General features: G+C 42.4%; 1 protein-coding gene across 2 annotated transcripts in view; it reads left to right on the top strand.

Moving 5' to 3' along the window:
• Window positions 1-18,278, top strand: part of SACM1L (SAC1 like phosphatidylinositide phosphatase) — a 58,827-nt gene that overhangs the window by 9,069 nt on the left and 31,480 nt on the right. Inside the window, exons 2-7 of one of the 2 annotated variants that reach the window (XM_040628933.1) lie at window positions 7,530-7,627; window positions 10,147-10,221; window positions 11,664-11,791; window positions 13,847-13,996; window positions 16,453-16,512; window positions 17,388-17,421. In XM_040628933.1, the coding sequence (XP_040484867.1) occupies window positions 7,530-7,627; window positions 10,147-10,221; window positions 11,664-11,791; window positions 13,847-13,996; window positions 16,453-16,512; window positions 17,388-17,421 (545 nt within the window). Of the gene's footprint in view, window positions 1-7,529; window positions 7,628-10,146; window positions 10,222-11,663; window positions 11,792-13,846; window positions 13,997-16,452; window positions 16,513-17,387; window positions 17,422-18,278 lie in introns of those variants that run through there. The other variant, XM_040628934.1, reaches the window with a different exon arrangement.

Below are 18,278 nucleotides of genomic sequence, written 5' to 3'. Positions count from 1 at the left end.
TGTGTGTGTGTGTGTGTGTGTGTGTGTGTGTGTGTGTGTGTTTTCTGTTCTTGTTCTTTTTTTTCACTGTTTCTTTGAACTGTTTCTTTCCTTTTTTCTTTTGTGCTCTTTTGGAATTCCTGCTAAATTTATGTTGAATATCCTGGATCAGTCTCCTCTCTCTTTCCCCCTCCCTCCCCTGCTCCTTCCCCCTTTCCCCTACTCCCCCCACTTCCTTCCTGTGCTTTCCTGTTTTACAGCTCTTATCTTTTTATTCTGTTCTTATGGAGGGTTATTCCTGTTGAATGGCCAAGTAACTATTTCTGCTCTCAGTCCGAGAATATATTCTTGCTTTCTGAGTGTGCTTTTCTTGTTCTTATTTCGTGAATGCAATGTCTTGTCTCTGAGGCCATCAATTATAAATGTGTTTTGAGGTTGTAGTCCGTTCTCGGCGTAGTTTGTTTATCCAGAGTTATTTTTCTGTTTGTTTTGGACTCTTTTTTATGTGATGGAACCTTTCCTAGTATCTGGTGATCCTTGCTTGTCATTTCATGTTGAAGAAGGAGGCACTAAAAATTGATTGGAGGGTCTGCTTGTGGGTCAGGACTTACCAGTTGGTGGCCTTCGCTGTAGAGTGATTGCACAGGAACTCAACTCTTTCGTGTTGGGGAGGGGTGCTAAAGGTCAGCAGTCGCTTTCAGGACAACAAGTTTCTTCAGAGACACTATTTGAAACTCCTGTGAGGCTCAGGGAGAGGGATATGTGAGCTGGGCTGCCAGCATTCTGGGAATCTGGCAGAGGAAGAGGGTTGAATGAGTTTTCCAGTCTCTAAGTAGACCTTTGTCTCCCGGCTTCACTTGGCTCTCTCACCCCGGTCCTCAGCTGTGCCTGATGTCTGGAGGCCAGAGAGCATCTTCTGTTGAACTGTTCTAAGCATTAAATCCCAGGGTCAGTAGGACAGGTGCCTGCGTAGGTTTGGGTGGGGATCTGAGCAGCTTACACAGACTGTGAGCCACCTCACTTGTACCCCAGTCCTTATTACCTTTTCCTTCTGGTTCTGGAGGCTTTTCAGCATTCTGCTGCTGGAATCTGCTTGCTTTGTTGGCTCTCACCCTACCCTCTCACCCTACTGGCGATGAGTCTCTGTGGTGACTTAGTGAGTTAGCCCATTTCCAAGTACTGTCCCTCGTCTAAGCCTGCATTAGAATGGCCAGTGGCTGCCCCATGCGCTGCACCCACCTGTTGGTACCGGTACCCCAGATTCCATGTTCCGAAAGAGTATCAGGGCTTTTTTTAATGGATGGTGTTCACTCTTGGAAATTCATTTCATTCTACTTCAGTTAAAATTTTAATTTGTTGATCTTCTCATGTCAAATGTGTCTGTCTATACTAGAAGTGTTATAGATGGTATTTTTCATCTTCTTATAAAAGAAATTTCAGTTTCTAACTTCATAATTTTCAAGACTCTAAGGACTTAGTGAAGTCACTAGTTTTGTGATCTCAGGAATGTGACAATTAGTAAAGGCTTAGTTTTATAGCTCTCTACTTTTTTTGTATATGATTAAAAGTCTTAATCCAAGATGTATGTATTTTATCAGTGTTCCCACACCTTTCCACATCAGTTTTAAGTTTAAATGCCAAATAGGGAAAAACTTTAATTGCTTATAATAAGGATACTTTTTATTTCATAGGTATTTTAAAACTTTTGTTTATTTTATTTTATGTTTAGAGAGAGAGTAGGTAGGGGTAGAGAGGCGGTTAGGGGCAGTGGAAGAGGGAGAGAGAAAGGGAGGGAGAATCTTAAGCAGGGTCCATGCTCAGCGCCTAGCCTGACGTGGGGTTCGATCTCACAACCTTGAGAGATCATGACCTGAGCTGAAATCAAGAGTCAGAAGCTTAAATGACTGAGCCACCCAGGTGCCCCTAACCTTTTATTTTTTAAAGTAATCTCTATACCCAATATGGGGCTCAAACTCATGACCCTGAGATCAAGAGTTGCATGCTCTACCAACTGAGCCAGCCAGGCACCCCCGTTCCATATATATTTTCGAAAGGATATATATGTGCACGTCTTATATAACTTTATATAAAGTTATATATATGTAAATATTAATATCAGACTTTTCTACTCTTATAAACACTGGATTTTACAATGAATACTTTATCAGTACCTGAAAGCTATCTGTTAGGATACACACCACAACTTGTGTATGGAAGCAAGTGTGACTTTTCAGTTGATTGATTTCATTCAAATAATTTATTTTCATTATAGAAGTTTTGCAAGTGAGAAGCTTAAATGCATTTGTATAGATAAAGGTAGTTGGGGCTCCTGGGAGGCTCAGTCGGTTGGGTGTCTCCTTTTGGTTCAGGTCCCAGGGTCCTAGGATCAAGCCCCATGTGGGGCTCCCTGGTCAGCAGGGAGTCTGCTTCTCCCTCTCCCTCTCCCTCTGCCCCTCCCCGTGCTTATGTGCTCGCTCGCTCTCTCTCAAATAAATAAAATCTTCAAAAAAAAAAAAAAAGCGATAAAGTGTAAGAGGGTGAGCCACTGAGGGAAAACAATGTGCTTTTTTCTGTCGGCTCTTTGTTGAGCTGCAAGCTCTGTGTTTTGTGCATTGTATTAAAAAGTGGAGGAATTTGATTTCTGAGATTGTATGTTGATTAGTCATCTTTTGGTATGAAAAGTAACATGGGTTATTAAAGAAGTGAACACCATTCATGTGGAGAATTGTGCCAACTCTGTCCCCCCAAATACAGCTATGGACGGAGAGGAGCATAGGCCCCTGAGCAAGATAAGAACATAGATACAGTAACACCCAGGGACTTCACACGGTGGTCACAATTGTGTCACCCTCCTCAGGCCTTGTTTGAGATGTAAAACTGAAACACTTGAGTAGGAGAGACTCAAGAGACTGAAAACAGCACAGGAGTTAAAAAATAGAACCCACAGTGGTCTGAGGTCATTCAGTAAAGTAATAATGCCGCCATTTCTCAGAGTCTCTTCTTGATGCTGGACATGTCGCATGTGTTCTCCCACCCATCTCTCATGGAGAGAGCTGAGCCCAGAAGTTCGTTGGTTTGTTCCGGGACTCATGGGGCTGAGCTTCAAACCAGCACTGTAAGAGTTTAAAAAGCTATAACCTCTCCAGCATGCTCTATTACTAGAATTTGAAGACACCATCATCTTTTCATGGGATGGCACAGAGACTGGTGTGTTCAGGATAGACCCTAGTCAGTCAAGAAAACATGGTTCCTTATATCGAGATTAATGAGGAGAGGCATTGGTTTAATAACATTTAAATTACAGACTTTTCCATTAAAAGTGGTTTAAAAAAGTTTTATCACTTAGAGCCCCAAACACCAGGTATCAAAAAATTCCATTGAGGGAAGCATCTCATTGCTTAGTGTCGGGAAGATACTGTAACTGTGGATTGGGTTTTGGCGAGGGATTAGTGTGAAGGTAGTTCATTCTCAGGGGATTTGATCACAGGTAGTTTTCTGTTGCTTCTGTACCAGATGACCATAAACTGAGGGGCTTAGAACAAGACAGCTGTATTATCGTAGCGCTTCTGCAGGTCAGAAGTCCAACACGGGTCTCAGTGGGCTGAAATCAGGGTATCAGCAGGGCTGCCTTCTCCACGGGAGGCTGGGGGAAGAGTCCTCTTACAAGCTCATTCAGGGTGTTGGCCAAATACAGTTCCTGTGGTTGTGGGACTGAGGTCCCTGTTTCCTTGCTGGCTGTCAGCCATGGGGCCACTCTTAGATTCTAGAAACCTCTCTCCTGTCCTTGCATGTGGCCCCAACATCTCAGGAGCCGTCAGCAGCTTATCAAATCCGTCTTATGCCCGAAATTTCTCATTCCCCTTCTGCTGTACCTCTGACTGGCTCTTCTTTCCTCTTTCTGCTTTTATGGGCTCCTGTGATTCCATTGGGCCCAGCCCGACTACCCAAACTATTCCTGTTTTAAGGTCAGTTCATTCGTAACCTTAATTCCATCCGCAGGGCAGTGCCTGGGTTGAATGAGTAATCAGGAGATGGGAGTCTTGGGGAGACATCTTTAGAATGCGGTCTACCACAGTTACTTCTATGATACACTTTAATTTCTAGCATATTCTCTCTGTGGTTTAATTGTTCAAACTCTTATTTTTAAATATTTAAAAAAATATTTGTTTATTTGAGAGAGACAGCGTGAGCAGAGAGAGGGAGAAGCAGACACTGAGCTGAGCAGGGAGCCCGATGCGGGGCTCAGTCCCAGAACCCTGGGATCATGACCTGAACCGAAGGCAGACGCTTAACCGCCTGAGCCACTCAGGTGCCCCTAATTGTTCAAACTTTTAACTATGCAAAGTAAAAATGAGTGCTGGAAGAAGTAGCAAGGTATGACCAGTATTTCATCCTGGTTTCTTAAAACTAACATTGTCTTTTGTACCAAAAATTTTTTTCTTGTTACAGAGTCATATTTACAAATAAATCAAGAAAGACATTCATTCATAATTTTTATTCACATTCTGTATTATTCTGGAATATTTGTTTTGATAAATCAGAGCTCTGTTTTATGTGGTCTTGATCTTTGGGGATATATATTTAGAAGATATATATAGTTTGATTCCAGTATCTTCCTATCAACACCACATTGTTCAGAGGTGGTCCATGTGGCAAAGATATCAGAACCTTCCATTGTATTATTTCTTTAAAGCATGAATTAAATTAAATAACTTTTCTCGTCCTGTCTTGAAAATTTGCAACTTTTCTCCCTTCTTCTCTGTTAAAGAATGTTTTTGTCAATGAGAAAGAGTTACCACACCTATGAGGCAGACCTGTTATTCTTTGCAAAAGTCCTTCATAAATGCTCATTTAATACCCGTTGTCTGTGAAGTAGTTAGGGTTAAGCATTTTCATCCCCAGGCTTAATAAAGGGCTGAGATTGTGGGGTATACCCATCAGGTGGGGGCTGGCAGTGGGGGACAGTGGAAGAATTCACACAAGGCGGAACAAAAGAGATAGAAGTTTACTGAATACACCTCAGGGAAGCTGCGGACAGGACAGCAGAGGAGAGGCTGTTTGCCACAAGGCAGGGGTGAGGGTGGAGTGAGGGACCATGGGGACATCACTGCCTGGTTGTAAGTAGCTCGCTGGTTAGTAAGGCCCGATGGCTATTTCACGGTGGGTCGTTTAATAAACCTGTTGCATTGCCTCTGCTTTCAGCTTGGTGGTCGATGTGAGCCCCTTTGCCTTGCTCAGGTTCCAAGCCTCTTGCCTGAATGTGGCCCTTTATCTCTACCCTTCCCCCCCCAAGATACATGTTGGCAATCATCCTCCAAGCATATGACCCACCAATACACATCTGAAGGGTCTCATGCCTGAGGTCTCATACCTTTCCCAGCAATAGCTAGCCCCCTTGGGATCCTGGAACCTGTTGCCAAAATACCTGGGAGACTTACACTCTCCCTAACCCCCTCCCAACTTGAAAGTGTATCATGGGCCACTCCTCACAACCCCAGTGCCCCTCTTTCTGCCCAGGGGTCCTGTCTCCGTGCTTTAATAAAACCACCTTTTTGCACCAAAGACATCTCAAGAATTCTTTCTTGGCCGTCGGCTTCAAACCCTAACCATCAGTTGTAATTTTCCATCTAAGCAAGGCCTCCATGTGTTTGTTGATTGACCGTGATTCTGAGTGGTTTCTTTGGCGCTACTGGGCCTAGAACAAGTCTTTGGGAGTTGACTTAACACTGAAGCCCCGTGGGTAATGGACTGCTCCTTAGCAATGCTGTAATCATGATTTTAGAAGCAAGAGAACAGAGGAGAGATTCTTTGTTATTCATTTGAACCTTTTGAAAAGAACTCCTGGAGTTTCTTCAGACATCAGAGGTGGGACAGGATGTTCTGATAGAGCACCAGCCACGGGTACTCTTTCAGGTGCTGAGCCTTTTCAAGCCTAGAAGAATGCCCTGGGGCATCTGGGCTGCGTCTGCGCAGAATGGCTTCCGCTTTGGAGACAGCACTTTTCTTTGAAAGCTTTTATAGTTTATAAAGAAGTCTTGTTTTTGAGGTCTGTTTTTTATTGAAATTTTTTTCCTCTTTGTTATTTTTCATCTCTCCCCTACGTCCCAGTCCCTAATGCTTGTGTAATGCTTCACACATGGTTAGCTTCCAGTAAATTTATTGACTCACTCTTAGCAATTTATGCTTGCACACAACATCTGCAGACAAGGACTGACATGTTGGTTTGGTTTTGTTTTGTTTTCATGATCTAAGACTAGAGATAACTACCCTAATGAGTAGGTTGTCTGCAAATTTGCTTTATTAGTTGGTTTCAGGACCTCTCACTTTAAAAAAAAAATAGCTTTATTGGAGGTATATTTGGGCAGACAGTAAACGCCACATATTTCAAGTGTAGTAGTTTTACACATCTTGACGTATTTTTATACCCACAAAACCATCACCAGTCTCAAGATATTGAACGCTTCCGTCACCCTGGAAAGTTTCCTTGTGCCAGCAACCCCGCCCTCTCCCCGCTCTGTACAAGTTAAACGTTCAACTCCCATGCGATCCGGCCATTCCACCTCCAGGTAGTCACCCAGGAGAAATGAAGGGGTATGTCCGCCTGAGACTTGTACAAGAATGTGCACAGGACCTTTATTCATACTGTCTCTAGCTGGAAGCAGCTCCAACCCTGATTTTACCCCCTTTATTTCTTATTTTGCAGAATGAGAAGGTTTTTTTTATCCTCATTTTTTCTATGGCATTCTAACAACATAAACAAAAATGCCCAAATGTTAAAATAGTGTATTTTATTTTATTTTTTTAAAACATTTTATTTATTTGTTTGACAGCCAGCAAGAGAGGGAACACAAGCAGGGGGAGTGGGAGAGGAAGAAGCAGGCTCCCAGCAGAGGAGCCCGATGCAGGGCTCGATCCCAGGATTCTGGGATCATGCCCTGAGCTGAGGGCAGAGGCTTAACAACTGAGCCACCCAGGCGCCCCTAAAGTAGTTTATTTTAAACAATTTCCTGAAAGCGTTTGATTTAAAATGTATTTTTTAGTATTTTTAGCTAGTATATCTTGCTTACTCAGATGTTATTCTGAGTGCCTATCAAAGATGAGCTCATTTTATCCTCAGGACAGTGCTGTTTCATGTCTGATCTGTCCCCTATTTTACGAATAAGGGAACTGAAGAACAGAGAGGATGGGTAACTTGCCTAATAAGTTCCCGCAGCACAGGTAGCCTGGTCCTATAGGCGGGGTTCCTGACTAGTGGGCTTGCTACATTCTGCACCTCGTCGAACGTAATTAGTTAATTTATTACGATTTTCTTGTGTAAGTCACACTGGTTTTAACAGCAAACCTTGTGAGCATAAAATAGTGAAAACAGTTGCCGTGAAGGCGTCAGGACAGCAAAAACATCTATTCATAGTAGTTGGGAAATCAATTTGATGTCAGATTTAAGCACTGCTGAGGCTGGTACAATAAATAGGTTTTTCTTTCTTTCTTTCTTTTTTTAGAAACCTGCGTTTCATCTGCTTGGTTATTTATAGTTTTTCATTTCTTCTTAGGCACGTCACACCTGAAAAATTTTATGTGGAAGCTTGCGATGATGGAGCGGATGACGTGCTTGTCATCGACCGCGTGTCCACAGAAGTTACCCTGTCAGGTATTTCTCAGCGGGGGGCGGGCGGAGAAGCGGCCACGAGAGACTCTCCCGCAGTTGCCGTAATTAAAATAAACGGATCGGGGGTATAACCGTGTGCGGCTGAGTATCGTCCTACAAAATTTGAATTCCTGCCACCTCATTTGATTCTTATGCGTTCATTTTATGCTTCCTCCTTTTTTCTGAAAAGGAGGAATGATCTTGAAATTTTTGCTATTTGTCAGGACTTAAAAACATAGTTATTTCTTTATTTCTTCCTTTATCTGTACTTTAACAGGATTGGTTTTGTTGAGGTCAGTTCCTTTCTAGCTGTAAGACTTAAGGTATTTGAGGATGAGAGAGTTGTTTGAGCATTAAGTGTATGGAATTTTAATGGCTGCTTTTGTTTTTGAAAATATTCATGACTCTGAGGATAATTTAATAAATGAAAATTACATGTATACACACACACACACACACACACACATACGTATCACTGACTAAAACTTGTGTTGTAGGCAAATAATGTTCCTAAGCTTTGTCTATCAATATCTTGTCTGTCTCTCCAGTTATATTTTGGTTTTGCTTCGCTGGGGTGTGAAAAACAATTTTTTTCCCCAATCATATGGAACACTGATTTCTCATTAAATGTGAAATAATTTTAGTGATAAATTAATGTACCACATGATATCACATTTAGAATTTCATATTTCATGTGTTTAAATATTCACCTCTAGACAGAGTTCTCTGTATTTTTAAGTATCGTGTTTGAGTAACCACAGAGTAGAAATTCAGTAAATGTAAATATCCTTTGAATAGATAAAGCGAAATATGAAAATATTTTGAATAGGATAGTAAAGTATAAGAAGGGGATGGCTATACATTTCTATTTTCTTAGTTATCTGGTTATTCTGGCAAGTACCGTATATAGTTTTCCTTTGCCCAAATGGAATTAGAGGTCTGTTTTAGTTTGATAATTTGGCATTTCCTGTTTCTGTTGGTTGGTGGCTGCTCTCTCAAAATAGCCAATTGGTTTTAACCAATGTTAGGGCACTTCTGAAGTCTAGTAACACTACTTCTTTAGACCGTGTTGGTACAACCTAGTGTCTTGTAAAAGCTTTAGCATGGGTGTGTTTTCAATTATTTTTGAAATTTCAGTGACATTTATTTGTAAGTAGAGATTGCAGACCCATTAGAGGTGACAGTGCTAAGGTCACCAATAGTTTGGATGTAAAAAGGATACCAAGTAGTCATTAGTAGACACATGAAGAGATACTTTGACCCAAAGGCAGTGGTGATAAGAGGCTGACTCACTCACAGTTGCTCTGCTAGGTTTTTTTTTTTTTTTTTTTTGCCATTGGAAATGCAGACCATTGCCAGGGAAAGAGGGATTTTTTTTTCCTTCCATGAAAAATTAATGTGTTCTTAGGAATTATCAGTTTTATTGTTATTATACTCCAATTAATGTAACTTAGAGCTCCATCAATAAATAGTACATATAAGTTTATCAGATGATCTCGGTGTCTTCAGGATTTTCTCTAAGCTTTTCCTTGCACTGCCTTTCCATTCGTCATGTTCGTTAGTTGGGGCACAGCATTGCTGAGCAGATTGAATCACTGAGAGAAACAGAAGTGAATTTCAGACCTTATTCGAAATTACTTTATTCAGAATAACAGGACTGCCTTTAAGAAACAGGACTTGTTTCAAAATGAGTTCTAGGATGGTAATTAAACTGTGAAAGAAGACTTGTAGAGCCGCATAAATCTGGGAGCTGTGAGTGAAACCGTGGAGCAGCTTTGTTCCCCTGGGGGCCTCCTCGGGCCCATGCGAGGGAAGAGAGGTGATGTCGATGTCTGTAGCAAAATCAGCTCATTTGATGGGGACTCCTACCTTCCCCACTTTGGGGCATTATCCCTAGAGTTCTACAGATGTGTTTTGTGAAACACGTTGACTTAAAGTTTAACAATTATGAAATGAACCCTATAATCAAAGATACTTTTTTATTATTGAGGGTGTTTTTGGTAAAGTCATGGTTAATGGTGGTGCCTCCCTGCACACCTGCGTTTCCTTTCTCCCTCGCCCCTTGGGTCTTGCCTCTACTTCCCACATTTGTAGAGGTGGATGGGCAGGTCTCTGTTTGCATTCCATTAGTTCCATGTTGGTATTAAATTTATGCCCTCCTCCCCATTAACTTTCTAATTTTCTTAAATGGACATGGACTTAGCTTCTGGCAAGGGGTTGAATAAATTTGGTTGAAAAATGACCATGGAAGTATCCCACGATTTACTTGATGAGGATGCTGAAGCACGTTACTTTGGGCACCTTATCTAGACAGGCAGAGGTCTTGATATGTCGCATGGACATCTTTATTTTGTATTTTGCCAAAATGCAGGTCTAACACTAATGAAGGACTATTGCTTTCTTAGAACAAATCATGCATATTGATTTTGGAGTAATTACAGAAGTCAAACTAACTCTGCTTTTATATTGGTGAGCTTTTTTCTATGTGATTTTTCTTTTTCTTTTTTTTTTTTCTTTTAAAGTCAAGAAAGATATTCCTCCTTCAGCTGTTACAAGACCAATATTTGGTATACTGGGCACAATCCATCTGGTGGCAGGTAAGAAAAATAAGATGGTCATGGGACGCCTGGGTGGTCAGTCGGTTAAACGTCTGCCTTCTGCTCAGGTCATGGTCCCTGGGTCCTGGGATCGAGCCCCGCATCAGGCTCCTTGCTTAGCAGGGAGCCTGCTTCTCCCTCTGCCTGCCGCTCCCCCTGCTTGTGGGCTCGCTCTCTCTGACAAATAAATAAATTCCTAAAAAAGAAGATGGGCAAAGAAGTTAATTAAATTGGCACAGTATAAGATGAAGGCATACTTCCTGTCGTGCTTGAGGCAGTAAATCTGTAGGTTAGATATTTGTCACTAAATTTCTAGAAGTGACATACTCCAAATGACAAGCGGTTAAATCGATCAGCCTGAAGTTCTGTTGAATAAAGTTTTGTTCTTGCTTTCATTTCAACTGGAGTTGAAATCCCTAGTCAACTAGACATTTCTTCATACATTCGAAGAGTATTTAAATGAACATTTTAATGCACTGATGGACCAGAGCACTCTGTACCGTCAGCCCCGTATTGAGGTTGAATGTGACCTAGTGCGTGTTAGAGAATGTTACCTGCTTCTGAGTTGTTAGGAAAGTGATTTTGTTTATCTAAATTTCATTTCACTAAACTTAAAAAACATTCCTGTGTCATCAGGCAGCATGTTAGATGCTGAGTTAGAGAAGATGCCAGCCCCCCCCCCCCCATTTTTTCCTGCAGTTGACAGTCTAGTGAGAGATGCATTTAAGTAGTAAATCACTGTAGTGCGGTGTGACAAGTTCTGGGAGAGAGGGGTACACAGGACAACTTCCAGGAAGGGCACTTGTGGGGAGAGCCTTGAGTGGAGCTGAAGAATTAATTTAGTGCTAAAGGCTTACCCTGTTTTATTTGGGAGGAGGCGGCGGTCAGGATCACGGTTGGGGTGTTATTCATGGTGCTGTGATGCCTTCTTAATTCTGGACTGTTCATCTTTGTGACGTTGCAGTGACCAGTTATATTGCCCCAGCACATTTCTCTACCATTTACCAGGACATGGAGGCCCTAGGGATGGTGTAGACGGGACATTACCTCTCCCGCAGTGGTCAGATCTCATGACACATGGTGTTTAAGCTACACGCTGGGAAATGCATTAGCAGAGGCCTGTGTGCCTTGGGGATGGCAGGAGAGAGAAAGAAGCGTTTTCTGGGCTTTACTCTTCATCTGCTAAGATCACTGCTTTTGCTTTTTTTTTTTTTTAAGAAAAGGTTTGACCTTTCAGTAGGAACTTTTCTAAATAATGTGCTGTTCTTTCTATTCATAAATCCTAAGATTTCCTTTAAAAAAAAGTCCTGGGCCTTTTATCCGTACGGCACGTGCGGTCTCACGCTGCTGGCCTGTGGGGCTTAAACAATAACGGAGTGCTGCTGTTGGCCGTAGAGTTGCCTCTTTTATATTTATGTTGTGTGTGGCTTTGTTTTTTGCAGGTAATTATCTGCTCGTTATTACCAAAAAGACAAAAATAGGAGAATTTTTCAATCACGTAATCTGGAAAGCAACAGATTTTGACATCCTTTCTTATAAGAAAACGATGTTGCACTTAACTGATATTCAGGTAAGAACTGGAATCACTTACTCATCGCAGAAGCTGATGTAGTCCCGTGGGGGCCGCGGTGGGGGCAGTGGGACAAAGAACGTTGGACGGATTTCTTTTAAGCCTAATGCTTTCAACAGCCCAGCGAGCAGGGTTCCTCTGCACACCTGTATACCAGAAAACATGCTTTCTAAAAGTCCTTTATATAGTTTATTGTTCTTGGTTTGTTTTTATAAAAACTGACTCAAGTTCTTAAGTATTGAAATTTCGTATGCAGAGAAAAGGACAAACAGAAAAAGCCCCTGTGTCCGACAACCAGAATTAACTTCATATCCTTTGTCTAAAGAAGTCAAATACGAAATATGTTTGAAGTTCCACGGAATCCGTTCATTCCCTCTTTGTCCGGAGAAGAAGCTTTCTTTGAGTTTACCATGTGTGAACAGCAGCCTGTATGTTTATGTCCCAGCAGCCCCCCTTTAGCACGATTGCTGTACGCACGGCTTTTAGTTACCCTGCTTCAGGTATTAGGGAATGTGGTTTAAATCTCAGTTACCGTGGTACATGAAGTCAGGCCTTAGTGCAGCGAGCTGGAAGCACAAAGGAACAAAAGCAGCAGCTCTAGAAGGGAAATGCGGATCGTACAGGAGTGGGGTAGAGGCGTGCTGGCTGACCCTGGGATTGCCGGCCCTCGCCCTTCACGGGGCTCTGGGTGCGCAGCCAGGGCTCTTTGTGAAGGTGAACTTCTCGACGTTCATGACGCAGTGGTTGTGATGAGAAGGTTGAAGATGTCCCAGAGGAAGTAATGTCAGCGACAGACTTCACAGGAAAGGAGCTCTCTGGGGTATTCCACGACCTTGAGAGTGCCAAGGATAAGGCCTAAGGATGATAGGACAATTAGGGGCACCCAGGTGGCTCAGTTGAGCATCTGACTCTTGGCTTTGGTTCAGGTCACAGTCTCAGGGTCCTGGGATCGAGCCCCGCCTTGGGCTCACACTCAGCAGGGAGTTTGCTCGTGCTCTCTCTCTCTTTCTCTCTTAAATAAATAAATATATCTTTTAAAAAAAGGAAAAAAGAAAAGAAAGGTATATGACATTTGGCCAGGGTGTAGAAAAGATACTCCATAGATCAATATATTCACCACTATAAGACATGGTATTTAAGGCAATAAAAATGGTTGTATTTATTTACTAGCCCAGTAAAATTTACTTGAACAGTTTTTTCTTGATTACTATACTTGGTTGTCAGGCCATGCAACTAATTTTAACATTGCCCACTGCATATGCTTTGCTTTGTACCTTTTGTCCTTAAAAAATATATATAGATAGATATGTCTATATCTATCTATCTATATATCTATATATATCTGAGCCCAAATTAAAAATTTGGATTTATAATAGATGGATTAACATGTTAATCATTTGATAATCACTAAGCATTACCAAACATTATCCATTGTTTCTTAAAGCAAGGATAAAAATAAATGTCCCAGTATTCCTTGGGAAGGCCAGCTAAAATTATTATCAGAAAATAAAGATAAGTATTATTTTACTGGGCTTTTCTTTTTAATCTTGCATTGTAAAAGAAGAATTTAATCCCCATCCAGCCCAGTAAAGTTTCATAGGAATGAGGATGGTATTATTCCCTTGTTATTTACTCGCTGTGTTATTGGGCCTCTCGTGACTTTATGTTTTTCACTTGTCAAATGAGAGCAATTACACTAAACTGCAGGGTTTGTTGTGAGGATGAAAGAGAGTCTCTAAAAGGTCTGGCATGTGGGAGGTCATCACCTAACGTGGTGATGTTTTGTTAAAATAACTTCTGCCCATTAGAGCAAAAACTGAGGGATACCAAAGGGCAGGAGTTCTGCCCCATCAGTTAATGTAACAATACCCCACACTGTGGATTGAACCTCCTCCATGGGTCAGGAGCTGGCCTAGGTCCTGGGGAAATGGTGAGCATCTCCTCTCCGTCAGTCCTATGCCAGTGGTATTTAACAGGGCCAGCCGACTTACAGATCTGGACAGATTCCGTTTCAAGTAGGAAACAGACTGATGTTTTCGTCCCCTCTGTTTACAGTTACAAGATAATAAAACTTTCCTAGCGATGATAAACCATGTCCTGAATGTGGATGGATTTTACTTCTCAACGACATATGATTTGACCCATACTTTGCAGCGGCTGTCCAACACTAGTCCAGAATTCCAAGAAATGAGTCTCTTGGAAAGGGTAAGCTTCATCTTCAGTGATTTTTACTCTTTTTTTTTTTTTAAGGGCCTTATCTCTGTGTCATCCATAAAAATACTTATGGATTTTTAGCAGTCCTGGCTACGTCAGACACACGTGTGGGGTTGACACCACACCATGATCTCAGTTCCGTCACAATTGCGAGTTCAGGATCCCAGAATGTGTACGTTTGACCCAGACAGGATTGAGAACCAGTGGTGTGAGAATTCGGAAATCCAGTCTGAACAGACATGCTGGTAGTTTCCTGGCTCTCGGTGTTCTGTTGTATGACAGTTATTAACATTAACAACATAATTATCCTTATAAAATGAATGTATGTGCCAGCAGGCGGTATTCTTTCTGCACTGGTGTTATTTATAGTTTCTGCAACTGGAAAAGTAAGAACTTACTGATGTAAGAACTTGACAAATACTGATTTGTTTAAGGTGGGTTTTTTTTGTTATTTTACCTTCCCCCCATATGAGTGTATCTTTAAAACTAGGACTCAGATGATATCATCCTAAAATTCCTGCTGTTCAGGAACCTGGATAATTGCTGCCTGGATATTTCAGTAACAAACCTTAGATGTATTTAGGGGGCAGACAGAGTTTTAAAGGTTGCTGTCTGTTACTTGTTAGGCAAGACCCTATGAAATGCCAGTAATTGACCATTTTTGACCAGTAAAAAGGATAATTTCATATGGTTCAACCTAAATCAATATTTTAGTTGACTGGCTGTTTTAAGATTTTATGCTCTAATCTAGTAAAATTATATGTAGGCTTGGACGTAAATTTAGATGTAAGCTAAGCAATCAAGCAATTTGGCTTTTAACTACAGAGACAGTTGCTTTTAAAAGCAGTTGCTATGCTGCATTCTCCCATTTGTTTATCAGGTGTCTCTCAGATGCCTGCTGTGTACCAGGCGCTGTACTAGCCAGCGGGGACACAGACTGCAAAGAATGGCCCCTTGTGGGAGCCTGCAGTCTCCTGGGGAAGCAGAAGTCTGGGCAGTCACAAAATAGGGGACAGTTGCTGTCAGGGGGCTATGTACCAAAATGGGGTGGGATCCCGAGGGAAACTTGGGTCTCACTCGGTCTGGGGGAGCTGGGGATGACTTTACAGAGGAAGGGGCTTTTGAGTGGAGACTGGATGCTATTCTGAATAGGCCGTCTTGGCCAGGGGACAGTGGGAGAGTGAGGGTTCTGGGCAGAGAGGGTGGCAGTGTAATGCGAAACTGAGCCAGCGATCTCACACGTTGGGAAGGGAATTTGTCAGCTAATCAGGAGTCAGGTAACATAGGAAATCGTGAAGGTGACCAATGAACTATACATATCTTAGACATTTTATCTGACTTAAAACATAAAATTCTACACTGACTGGTTGATGATTTGATAGAGGACTAACTATAAGCTTTTCTTTGTTTTGGGTACCTTGATTCCTGCCTAAATACATCCACGTCACTTTCCAGTTTGAGTCTGTAAAGGTTTGGACACCCACAGAGCGATCTGTTGGCAGAATCCTGTCGATTTTGACTGTGTTTCTCTAACCTTCTAGAACTGCCTCTCCTCCTCCAGATCCAACAGCAGTGTTGTTCTAGCAGCTTACCTTTAATCGCTTTAAATTCTGTTATCGTTCAGCTTTATTAAAAAAAAAAAGTAGTTTGTTTTTCAGTCCTGTCTCCTTGACGTGTAGGACATTGAGTTTGGTTACCTAATGCCCACCAACCCGTGCAGCTGGCTCCGGGCGATGGGGAGCCCACACCTGAGCTGGAGGTGTGCCTCAAGGCTGGTTGTGGCCGCTCCGGGACTCTCAGCTGGGGCCAAGAATGGGGAGTGGCAGTCGGTGTGTTTACTGTAAAGAGAACGGAGAGAGTCGGTTCATCTCCCGTGTTGTTGAGGGCACTTCTCCTGTAGCTGTAGTTTGAAAGTCAGAGCGGCCAGAGATGCCATCAGGCAGCTACTGTAGGGGCTGCCGGATGCCAGCACGGGTTAGGCCACGCAGAGGTGTTTCCGGCGGCAGCGAGCCAGTGAAGAATTCCCAGCGGACAGGAGACAGGTCACGCTGGAGAGCTCCCGCTGGCAGCGTGTGGAGGGGTGGGCTGGAGGGGCAAGGCCAAGACTTGAGGCAGGAAAAGCTGCCTTAGTACTTAGGCTGGAGTCGAGTGCTGGTCGTGGCGGTGGGAGCAGGGATGTAGGAGAGGGGGCGGATTTGGAAGGAGATTTAGGATTTGGCAGTTGACTACAGATAATGGAAAGACAGACCCCAGAGGACTCCGAGGTTTCTGCCTGGGCCTGCAGCCGTGGCCTGAGCGGTGGGATGGGACACCTGGAGGAGGGTCGGATTTGAGGGGAAGACCTGCGTGTAGCCACCAGGTGGAGACATTGATTGTTGCGAGTTTTTGTTTTGTGGAAACTCAGGTTGGTGGGAGATACCTGATTAATTTTAAATCTTCTCTCTCAGGCAGATCAGCGGTTTGTATGGAATGGTCATCTTCTAAGAGAACTTTCTGCCCAGCCAGAGGTAATGGACACTAAATAAAACCTTATTTGTTGCAGTCCAAGTTTGAATTGAATACATATATAAAATGGCTGCCTAATCACCAGGGATTTTGGTGATTACTTCTCATTTAACTCAGTTTATAACTTATAAGCTGTGATAGGTCTGCCCCCTCACGTTGTTCTGATTTGAAGAAGCCCAGTTATTTTACTGTGCTCTCGCATGGAAGCCTTAAAAAAGAAGAAATACTTACATAAAAATACATTGCTTTCTGTGAGTAGGAGAGAAGGGGGTCTTGGTGGGTCAGTAGTGGAGAAATGAGGGGCCCCAGGAGGTCCCCGGGCAAATGCAGAGTTCTCTATTTGTCTTTAGTCACCCAAGAGAGACACGCACGGATGTCGGCTTCTCTGTCCTTAGTTTGTACAAATGAGGGGTGAACAGGGAGGCCCAGCCGGGAAGCGTAGTGTCTCGGATCTAGGTACGTAGATTGGCCTAGTGTTTTTATTCCTCGTCGTTTGCTCCGCTGCTTTTGGAAGAGTGGTTTGAGCTGCACGCAGTTCGCAGGGGTGTCTCCTTTCCCTGGAGCAGTGAGGTTGCTGTAGGCAGAGACTGACAGGGAGGGAGGCAGACGGTCGGCAGCTTCTCGCAGCCTTATTAGTGTTCCAAAACCCGAACGTTTCAGCCCAAATTGCTTAACTTGGGTCTTAATTGGAAAGACAAGGGGCTGTGAGAGACATTTTAAAAAAATAAGTTACCCACAAGCCTGATACCTTGTAGTATTTGTATGTTACTTCCATAACACACAAACATTTTTATATAGTACAAGCATGTTTTATGCGCTCTCCTTTTTATTTGAAGAGCATATGTATTCCTCAGCGTCCTGTCTGTCTTCGTTTCAGGTCCATCGGTTTGCGCTTCCTGTATTACACGGCTGTATCCTTTCACAGTATCACAATCCCGTTGTCTGCCAGTCTTTAGTCCGGTATGAGTATGAGGCAGATGTAGGGACAGTCTCGATCGTATGAGGAGAGTGTTTTAGAATTAATAGAAATTGTTCTTGATAACAAAATCAAACCCATTAATATAAAATCTTAGAATACTTGTTATAAATGACCTCCTCCCTTTTTTTTTTTTTTCCTAAATGAATTCTTGAGACTGAATTATTCTCTCTGTTCAAGAGTTCTGGGGCTGGTGGTTTAAAGAAGGAACATCAGGCTGTGTTTTGTCTTTGTTAGACTTTGTACCATTAAACAAAGAGTAGTTTGAACCTGACTAGTGAAATGAAAACTTCCCCTTCCCCTTAAAATAGTTAGATTCAGGAACTAGGGCGAAAAGCAATGTAGAGAGGAGAATTATAATTAAAAATCGTATTTGTCATTTGAAATAACCACAAAAAAATGGGAATAGATGGTACACAAAGAGGAATGCTTAAGGGGGGAAAAGTCTATACAGATGCAGAATAAATAGTCACCGTCTAATTGTAAGTTCATTTTAAAAACTTACCGTAGGCATCACAATGAAAACAGGGAAGCAGAGTGAGCCGGCCGATAAAGGACAGGTAGCCGGTGAGCGCCTGTAACCAGCACTATGCTCTCCGTGCAGAAACCGAGGCAGTCTTTGTATCAAGTACCCCCAAGAAGCTTGTTACAGAAACAGTCTGTGATCTGTTTGTTCATTATGTTAATATGATTTCTTTAAATTATTCTTGTTAAAAGCAAAAAAGTACAGAGGAAACATTTTTCACGGCTGTGGGAGAATAAAAACAAGAAACGATGGGGATAAAAGCTCTG

Source organism: Ursus maritimus, unplaced genomic scaffold, assembly GCF_017311325.1.
Source record: "Ursus maritimus isolate PB19 unplaced genomic scaffold, ASM1731132v1 scaffold_14, whole genome shotgun sequence".
NCBI classification, from domain to species: Eukaryota; Metazoa; Chordata; class Mammalia; order Carnivora; family Ursidae; genus Ursus; species Ursus maritimus.
This window is presented reverse-complemented; position numbering and strand designations above follow the sequence as displayed.